General features: G+C 34.2%; 1 protein-coding gene across 2 annotated transcripts in view; it reads right to left on the bottom strand.

Moving 5' to 3' along the window:
- Positions 1 to 3,535: 3,535 nt before the first annotated feature.
- Positions 3,536 to 10,941, bottom strand: part of LOC102803121 (peroxisomal bifunctional enzyme-like) — a 31,872-nt gene continuing 24,466 nt past the window's right edge. For both annotated transcript variants that reach the window (XM_085501060.1, XM_085501061.1), the window contains exons 15-19: positions 10,076 to 10,225; positions 7,005 to 7,129; positions 4,924 to 5,021; positions 4,536 to 4,648; positions 3,536 to 3,986 (exon numbers count right to left, since the gene is read on the bottom strand). In XM_085501060.1, the coding sequence (XP_085357186.1) occupies positions 3,916 to 3,986; positions 4,536 to 4,648; positions 4,924 to 5,021; positions 7,005 to 7,129; positions 10,076 to 10,225 (557 nt within the window). In that variant the 3' untranslated portion in view covers positions 3,536 to 3,915. The remainder of the gene's footprint in view (positions 3,987 to 4,535; positions 4,649 to 4,923; positions 5,022 to 7,004; positions 7,130 to 10,075; positions 10,226 to 10,941) is intronic.

Below are 10,941 nucleotides of genomic sequence, written 5' to 3'. Positions count from 1 at the left end.
AACGTGGACATCGTAATATGCAATTGGTTTAGCAAATTGCGTTGAATAATTATCTAAGTAAATCACTTTGCTACAGGCTAACTTTAGGCAAAATAAGGCTTTTTGGTATTTTCGCAAATGATACTCGGAAAAGCAGCAAACTATTAACTATTTCGAATGGTTATTAGCCTGCATTTTCATTTGTTCAATGAATGTATTTTCTATGGAGGGGAAAATGAATCTATTTTGTGCCGCTTGTTGACCATTTGTCATGTACTGAAAATTTGTTTTCAGATGAGGGAATACGCTGAACTCTTGAGAACAATTGAAGCTTTAGAAGAACAGCTGAATGCAATCGCTCCACGTAAGTCTTCTCCAATTCTTTGCAAGAAACTATCTACAATTTAGATGCATGATGACGAACGCGCAGTTATTAATCTATTTCTGCCATTTCATTCTGATTTGTGAACATAACATACATTTTTGCAGCGCATATTATTGACAATATACGAACACTGATACAGTTATCACATTACTAAACTATCTTTGATTGACAATTATTAATGTGTCTAAATGAGTTGCGTAATTCTAATACGAACTCAAATATTTAAATAGAAGCCAGATATTCATGCGTACAAATCGAATGTCGTACCATCGCCGCTGCTCTTCTTTCGGATGTCGTGTTTAAACTGAATTCAGTTAGCTTACATACTAGTAATAAAATAGACGGGATCGATTTACCAATATTTACTATATTGAAACTAAGTAAAAAATCGTTATTTAGTACTTATGCCGTGGCGGCTATATAGTAAATATCGCTAAATTGGTCGTATTTATTTTATCACGCGTATGCCAGTTGACTGAACCCCTATTATATACGAAAAGAAATTCACCAAAGTTGCTGTACTTGTATTTTCTAGCGCCTGCGACCAATGAAACTGTCAGGTCGAAGTTCGAAATAAATTCCAATCGAGGTCAACACACTGCAACGAGAAAGGTTCTTGGATATACCAGCCGTCAGACAACTCGGGCGATACTCTACTCAGTGCCAAGATTCTTGAACAAATGAAGAGAAAAGTTACCGTGGGAGAAACTAACAAACTCGAAACTGCTTCGACTAGTCACAAGGGAACGTTAACAAAGAACACAATGAGTACGAAAACTGAACTGCAGGCGAGGTTACAGTCATTAAAGGCACTCCTCTCTGAGAAATCTAAACATGACATATCGATCTATTATATTATACCAGTATATTGATGGTGTTAATCCATTGATTTGATTGGTCCAAACACAAAATTTGCATATGCAATCCATGGTATATTGGCTGATAATGCACGGCTAAACCAAGTGGCCCTGGAACATGAATTGACTACAGGTTTAATACGGAAATACATAAAACCAGTATTATTTGATTTTTAGGGAAATATAGTGGTTGAATTTTAGAAGAATATTGAAAAAAATTCTGAATTAAAAACATCTGAAAAGTTATATAACTATAATATTGCTTTTTGTAAATGTTGGGATCCAAGTTGTGAGCGTCGGTCGTTGGGTGATTGTCGTTCGCCACACAAACCTAAACCACCGTCCCTTAACACCGTGAGGTGCCTACACGAACGCCAGAACGCTATGTTCTCAGTGTTGTTACTTTGAGATGGATTGCGAACTTCCAACAAAGAAAACATGATCTTTAAGTGCAAGATATAATTGAGGGATTTATTGACATAAAAATGCAAAAAACTATGAGTCACAGGCAAAAATGTATGCCACCAATAACAACCGGTGTCCGGTAGCGGCAGCTGACAAAATTGCAGTGCACCCGGGTAATTGCCATCTGTTTCAAAAAACACGGGACAACGCAGGATTCGACGACGATATATGGTATTGCAATTCTTCACTCTGGGTGAATAAATTACAGGAGATGATGAAGGTAATTTCGAAAGCTACAGATTTGTGCCGAGTGTACACCAACCACTGTATTAGAGCGACGGCGTGCAAAGTCTTTCGGCCGGAGTTGAGACAAGGCATATCATGTACGTGTCACAAAAACGATGCGAAAATCCGATCTTACACCATCAAACTTACCCCAGAACAACGACAAAACTTGTCAGTCATACTGTCACAAAACTTTGGTTATACCAAAGATATCCAGGTCAGATGTTGGAACTGATGTCGCTGTGCCGGTCGCCGTACATGATACACCGCGTCCCGCCGCGTACCGCTGAACGTCAAATATCCACAGTTACAAGTAGTATGATGAGTCACAAAACCGGTTTATTTCACAACTGTACTTTCAATGGGCAAATTACAGTTCAAATTGTACAAAAACCGGAATGAAAACGTGGAAAATCCGTTGTTTAAATGATCCAAACTGTACACGACCCTGTATTTCAAATCGCGTTGTGCGTCAGTAAAAGGTCAGAAAGGTCAGCCTTTGTTATGCTAATTTGTGTGTTTACGCTGCTCTATTCAACGTGGATATGTTTTTTTTTCATGTGGAATAAAAATTAGTTTGTATTCAATTTGAACTGTGTTGCGCATGTAATTTTTGTATGCATTCAGCGTACAACTACATACTATTCTTATAAATATTCATGTTCAAGGGCCATAATCATGATCTTTTAGTAGATGAAAGTAAACTCTTTTTTTTAAAAGTTTTATCGAATTGTCAATATACTGGTATAATATAATAGCAATAACCCCCGCCGAAGTTGGGTATACCACTTGATATTGCACAATTCACTCCATATATGCACTCGCCTGCGGCTCGTGCATATATGTCGTGAATTGTGCAATATCTCGTGGTATACCCGCCTTCGGCGGGGGTTATTGCTTAAATATTGAATTGTATCAGTGAATTCACAATTTATCGAACTCAACTCCTACATGTCAGATGTAAATATAGAATATTTATAGTTTATTTATAAAATGTATTTATGAAATTATTTATAAAATTATTTATAAAATTTATTGTATTTTCAGCATAAATTACTTGTATCGTATTGGAACATAGTGAGGACAAATGTATGATTTACTATTTTTACTTGCCTTCCCATTTTGTATTTGTATACTTGGAAAAGGTAATTTAACAAAGTTAAATAAATGTGGCAGTCGGCAGATAACCAGTGGTCATTATTTTTAATGTTATCAATGGAAGACGTCGCTGGTATCATTCCTCAAATGTACAATAGTTCCATTTATGTAAAGGCAGAACGAGAAGCATGGGTTTATAATATACCTGCACACTGCAGTGGGTGAAATAAATTTAAACCGGTGGGGGGGGGGGGGGGGGAGTGACTTGTATATACATAACTGTTAATAATGGAATTTTTTTGTGTGGAACATCAATGAATATATTTTTTATTATCCCTTAAATGCCAATGTTTCCATATCACAAAATTTAGATAAACACCTGGTTCATATGTAATTTGATCCAAAACGAATATGCGAAAAGGTTACACCAAAACTATAAGGCATTTAGGAATCAGAATGTAATATACCGTGGTAAAAATGTCAGCATACAAGTTGTATAATTCATACAATGACAAGAGTCAAATAATTTCTCAATCAAAATATCAAGTTTATTTTTATGTAAACGAATTCATAATTTCAATATCTAATTTCACACTAAATCCATTTAGAACTTAATTGTCATACATATAATTACACTTAAATATTGAAAAAATATATCAATGGAATTTGTTAAAATTATTGCTTGTGAAAAACACGCACACCCCTCCTCCAGTATTATTCAAATTTTAAACATGCTATCACAGTAAGGTACAGTATTGTACATGTAAATTGATCACATACTCCAAGTTGTATGTTTTATGAATTTGATTGGCTGATTTGCATCACATGGTATGCATTAACATGCATTTCAAATTTCCTGTTCTTTGAATAGACATCTGGTATTGCAACACAATTGCAGGTATAATCTTACAGGTGGGAACTAGACTGAGTTGCCATCTTTTTCAAGAGATCACTTGGTTGCCAGTGGCTCATAGTTGCTGAAAATGAGGTTGAAAATTAGTATAGATTTACAATATGGAATTGTCAAAGTTGCTGAAATGAGTTGTCATTAATAATGCAGTTTAATATATTTTATACAGTTACAATTTGGTGATTTGTATCACCACACCGTTACATAATAGAGCAATATGAACAATTTTGAGTGTTAATTAATTCTTGAGAGTACATCTTGATTATAATACTGTTACGTATAGATGTTTTTTTTAAATAAAACTGTTTTGTCAATCAAACAAGCCATACTCATTCAATATTATAATGAATATGCGAGTGTAAGGGTACATCTGATTACGTAATCCAGGGTTTACAATATTTTTTGCTGCCAGAACATTGTTTTCATTTCATGATAACCTGTTCTATTGTTCTTCTCAAAATATCCAACAGAACTATTCAAACATGTTGAACAATCTTCAAAGTTATTCACATTGCTACTGAAATACTATGAATGCACATATTAATTGAATAGTACTGTAAACATAACTGACACAAAATTAAAAAGTATCTAATCTTGTGTAGCGTAGAATACTTACGATGTTGTGACTGGTAGTAAAGAAGACGTTCATACACTTTTGGTAGACCTACCATCTTTGTTGCATAGTACATGGGTCCACCTGTATGGCGTGGCCAACCGTACCCATAAAGCCTATAATTCAAATATACAAAATAAATTGTAATTTTTTTTATATATTATATAAAGTAATTCTAGATAAAATAAACTTCTATATGCTCTCAATTCCCATGCGTGTGCTGGTGACAATTAACCTCTCACATTTATTTAACTATATTTTGATAGATTTTGGTCACCATTTTGAAAAGTAAGAAAATCAATAAAGTTCTATACTTTTGTGAGTGAAACTATTTTGTTGAAATGACGTGAAATCAAACCACACATTCATAACAGTATACGTTATTTCTTACCAAATTGTATCGATATCTTCCATTCTTGAAGCCATGCCATCTTCCAGAATACGAAATCCTTCATTAATCATCCCATACAAGGAACGTTCTAATATCTCCTGCAGATTCAATAATTAATATACATGTAACAGCATTTGTACCTTTCAGTGTTGGATTGTGTTGTACAAAGTATGCAAAAGAAGATCTAAACATATAATTAATGTAGAATGCTACTCACCAGTTTTTTTTACATGTGTACATTTTGTCTAAATATCTGTCTACAATTATTAGTTTTAGTAATCATCAACATTATGTGAGATTTTTGGTTCACTGTCAATCTGTTTTTTTTTTTTTTTAATAAACTATATATATTTTGTTTCACTGAGCCACAATTTTAGATATTTTGATATATCCTTGCCATAGGGAAAACAATGTTAAAATACCCTAAAACATACAAAATATGCTATTTTCACTGTTTCAGTGATCTATTTTCAATTTATTTTTTTCAACCTTGTAATATGATATATCGAATACTGGTATGTGAAAATAAAGAAAATGACAATATTTTTAGTTTAAATAAAAATTTGTGTTGCCTTCTAAGCTTGATCAGAGAGTGCTGCAAGTATATAGGAACTTAACTTACCACTGATCAACATGTGATCTTGCAGGATCAACAACCAATTTGATCATGTATGTGCAGTTTCAAGTAAAGCATATAGCAATCTCACATCTTTAATAAGGATGAACTATAACTATGTAATAAGCATTTAAACAGCTAACTTCTCTGGAAATGTAGCATGTATACTTCTAGCACAATTGTATATCTAGCACATGTTTAACATAATAATCATGTCACATAAATAGCTTCGTGAGAATTTTAGCAAAAATGGCTGCCACTGCAGTTTAGCTGTGTAATGTAGTCTGAATTGCTGCATCAGCAATTGCTGCACGCTCTAAAAGTGTGTGTATAAGCTAGATTTTGTCAATGACAAATCAATATATAACAGCAGGAAATCATTCTGTTCATGTAACTCCTAAAATCTATATCTTTGAAAATCAAGCCAATTTTAATTTAGTATTCTTTAATGTGAATGAGAAACATATTTTTTATATGCATGTTCATTAATATAAGCCATCACTAAATACAAGTACAAAGTATTCCACAACCATGTGCATATCCATGCCTATATAAGCCACAACCAAGTACAGTTAAATCTTACGCAACCATGTGACATGCACATGTTTACCTTATTTAAATATTTTGTGATCTACACATGTTTATTTCATGCTTAAAGACATGCTATACAGCATGCCTATATATTTTAAGCATGGTATTATTACCATGTACATGCCAGGTGCATGCCAGGTTAGTAAGGGAATGTTCTAATTGGTTGCAAGAGACAGAAGCTGTATCAATGCGACTTGCCTTTATGGTCAGATGTACAAAGAGGGGAGGCAAGGGGGGTAGCTGGTACAGTTTTACGGGAAATAAAAAGGGCTTTTTACAATTTACAAGGGGAAAAAAGACGTGTTTACAGTGAAAATTGAATTGTGTAATTTAGTCATTTTACAGTTTCGAAAATGTAATTTCTCTGCATTATTCTTTACGACTTTTTTTATTTGGACGTAAATTCTTGTACGTACAGAGAAAAAATGACACGTTTTTACAGTGTACGAAAAAAATATTTGATTGATTACGTTGTACGTCTAGCCTGTGATTACAGAATTACGGACTTTATTTTTTCAATTTACGAACAAAAAGATATTGCAATTACGTTGAACGAAAATAACCCTTGCCCCTCCCTCTACAAAATTTAGTATGAGGTCATCTTCCGCTACACCAACAACTGGATTCATTATATATACTTACTTTAAATTTTTTAGAATTTAATACGACAAATAAATAACAGGGTTATAGTTTTTGTCTCAGAGAATGCTTTACTAATCAGTGTCCATGCTTATTTGTTTGCGAATTTGAATTTAGCAACAGTCTTTTATGCCCAGTGTGTTATTGGTTAGAAATACCTTCAATTGCACAAACAGATGGCAAAGTCGCATATATAGTCTGACACAAAATACATATACGAGTCAAGACAACTTACTTGATATGATATTCTTCTTCTCACTATTCCATTCTCTTTACAGTACCTAATAATAATGTCTTCAATATCAGGGTCAATTATAGCCTGAAATGCACCTGGTCTTTCATATTTATAAATACCCTTTCCTGTGAGAATAGGAATAGACAGCAGAATTATAATATTTATTCTGCTTATAGGTCATTGCAGTGTGCAGTACGCTATACCTGATTGGCAAGAACCTATCATTTGTAACCGAACATAAATATTTGAGTTGTTCACTGCTGTTGTTAATAAATTAGGGTTTTCAACCCACCTATTCACCTTGTTCATCATACCCACCATAGACTCCAGCCCCCCCCCCCCCCCAACCAGCCCACTTTCCATAGCGATTGGCTTTAAGTCCTTGTATACATTACAGAAAAACAAGGGAGTGAACATAAGGCAAATAGCACTGACCTCTTCACCTTGGTCAAGTGTTACGTGATGTGGAATAAAATCTAAAAGGTCATGGGGCTTCCCCTGACCTAGATTTCGTTGTCCGTCATTGGCTGAATCGCAGATTAATACCTATAGTTCAAAATAGTCATTTTGATTGACCGGAGTCTATGGTGGGTAATTGAACGTAGTGAATTATACCGGGTACATGCATGTCTTTCTCTAATAAAGCTATTTAAAGGCAACATTACTACAGTGTGGCACTGTACATTTTTGCTCATAATTGTCAGTACTGATATAATAAGATGTAGTCATCTTGTATCGTCATGGTATTTTGTAGGTCTAAATATCATGATGCTTATGCTAGTTTTAAAGTGATAACTTGGAATGCATGCTGGCTTCGGTCACTGTCAGGAATAAATTTCAATCCTGAAACTTATTACAAATTCACACTTTACACCCGGAATATTTCACTTGTTCTTAAATACTGTTTATTTGTTGACCACTATTAAATGCTATGCTCACCCTGGGCCTATATATGTAGGTGTAGCTTATCAGAAACCATAATCATGATTGGACAGTGAGCGATGATGTCATAAATTTCACTAGTATTTATTTATAGTGTTGTACTATTATAATTATAAAATTGAATGTCATACAACATTTACATACAATGTACCCCTGGTAATCTGTTACGAGTACTACAAGTGCATTGTACTGACTAAGGGATTGGTCAGTTACTTCGGCCTAGAGGGGTCAGCAGATTCCATTTTGCCAGCTGTCAATCTCAGTTGACCTCCACCCCCTATCAAATAAAAAAAAGTGGGTGACCCACCCCCAACATTATATTTTAAAACATGCTGACCCCCCCACCCCCGAAAAAACAAAGAAACATTAACAGTTTTGGCAATTATTTGTGCATTGAAAATATCATGGTTTGACATAATTTTTAGTGTTTGCATTTAATAGACCTTAGGAGGGGAGGGGAAGCATAAAGGAAAAAAACAACAACAGAAAAGGCTGCAGGAAGGAGGGAAATCTACGCTGCTAAAGATAGTAAATAAAAGCAAAGCTGTGGAGTACTCACTTGATAAACACCCTTATAAGATAGGAAAAGAAGATTTGAATCTAGGCGGTTTGAATTCTTTGAAAACTAATTTGGATTTAAAATATCTTTCATATCTTATAGACCAGGAATGCCTTACACCCGAAGCACAGTCTGTGCTTATGAAAACAAAGGATACTTTGATTTTTGCTTAAATCTGTGTTGGATTTTGGTATTTTACAGAGCAAAATCTGCATATTTAAAAGTTAAAAAAAGAAAATATTTATTTATTTTTTCATCATTTATTTTAATTTATATATCAGCATTTTTACAAATTTAACTTTTTTGATTTGCTGAACAAAAACTGTAACAGCTCTTTGTACTAATTGCTGTGTTGTCTTTTCGTCTCCTGCTATAATTGGATAAATCCACATCTTATACAATGGTGACTTCAGACTTAAAATAAAATAATCTGATATCAGCAGCACATGGACTTGGGATGTGTTTAAAACTTAACAGTATAATTGGGGTTCAAGCCGCATTGCATAATCTGTTAGTTATTTGGCAACTTCAACCCCAAAATATTTAGCCTATAACATTTTTTCATCAACAAATTTATTTGCAATATAGGTAATAGCAGAGGTACATTACTTGGGGTTTGCAACTCGCATAGTACTGTATGGTGACATCATGTCAAGATCCCATTCAAGTCTCTTCTCGTAGATAGCGAGACTGAGGCTACGACCTTCTGACATGACGCATATCAATGTTCAAGGTTTGTAATGAAAAAAATAAACTTTTCTTGTCACTATCATAGTGAAAAATGTAATACATTGAAAATGTACAGAAAATATAGTTCTCGTAATCCGTCATATCGTGGGCAGCTATTTTGATCCACCTGGACATCCCAGTATCCTAGTTACTTCGGGCATGCGCATTTGCATTTTTTTTGAGTTGGAACGCTTATGCGAGAGCGAGATTGTGACGGGATCTTGGTATCATGTCACCGTAGTTACAAACCCCAAGTAATGTACCTCTGGTAATAGTTATTATTGAGAACACATTTGTACGATTAACTTTTTTATCTTTTGTTCTGAAATAAATTTTTAAAAATATATGCATAAGTGCATGTGTGAATTCTGGAAAACACGGTGACCCCCCCCCCATTCATGATATCCAAAACAGGGTGACCCCCTATTCGCAAAATCAAAAACAGGGTACCCCACCCCCCCACCCCCCTGATTCACCAACCCACCCCGGGTCCAAGTAACTGTCCGAACCCTAACATGCAAATCAATACAAATGTTGCTCACAGATCAGAACTACTGTGACACCTTTGACCAAAAGTTGTTTTATTAACAGGAACATACAGTAGTCATGTATATTTATTAACAACAGTAAAAACACCACATGATTTAATTTTAATTTTGTGTGAACAAATGGTTCTTGCAAAAATATTAACAATGTGTGACAGTGATATGTATGTTACCATGTATAACTCACATATACACAACCAAAATTACCAGAATTTAGTTCAGAGATGTCAAACACACACTGGAATTGAGGACATATTTTGTGCTTATGATACTCAGAATATATCATTTACACTTACCAGTTTTCTGACCAAAACGTCCCTGTTCACAGAGCATATCAATAATAGGACAATATTGTTCTCCATTACGATAACGTAAGGGTGTACCAGCTGGGAGATTCTTTCCGGTCAATCCTTGCTCTTGGCGTATACGCCAACCAACATCTAACCCTACATATTACGTAAAAAAACATAATTTATGGTAACTATAAATCAGTAGGATATTTAAATTATATAGCCAATTTTATTTCCTGGATTGAACAGTAAAAAATAAAAAATACCTGGTTTGATTTCAATGTTAATAGAGAACTGGTAAAATAGACATTAATATCTAACATGTTTCTATTGTTCTGAATACATTTACAGACTGTCATTTTATGATTTCAGACAAAATTGCCATCAAACTAATCAAAAGACAAAAAAAAAACACTTAACATACATGAATGGATTTACCTATGAGTATAAAACTTGTGTGTAAACTTTTCAACTGGACCAGACAATATGTATTAGTGAGGAGTAAAAAAACAAAATGGCTACTAGTCAGGCATTTTTGTCTGAATTAAAACAAGCAACCTCACGGTCAAAATACATGTAGATTTACCATCTTTGTAGAGTGTTTTTCTCAAAAAAAAGTTGATATGTTCTGTATGATGAGATTAGCTAATATATGATTATTGTTCCCACAATGTCCTTGCCATATTATACCCCATACCTACTCAGTTGTGTGTATTAAGTTGCTTACACTGAATTCACACAGTTTTTCAGGTTTGCGTCACTACATGGTGGACATATTTGTCACCTGAGGAAGTTCATAACTGGGTAAGTTGTTCTGACATGATTATACTAAGCTTTATTTGTGTACAGAATTATATTCTACGCAGTGTTTG

Source organism: Saccoglossus kowalevskii, chromosome 7, assembly GCF_978046115.1.
Source record: "Saccoglossus kowalevskii chromosome 7, keSacKowa6.1, whole genome shotgun sequence".
NCBI lineage: Eukaryota > Metazoa > Hemichordata > Enteropneusta > Harrimaniidae > Saccoglossus > Saccoglossus kowalevskii.
The sequence above is the reverse complement of the archived record's forward strand: the minus strand, read 5'-3'. Positions and strand labels throughout refer to the sequence as shown.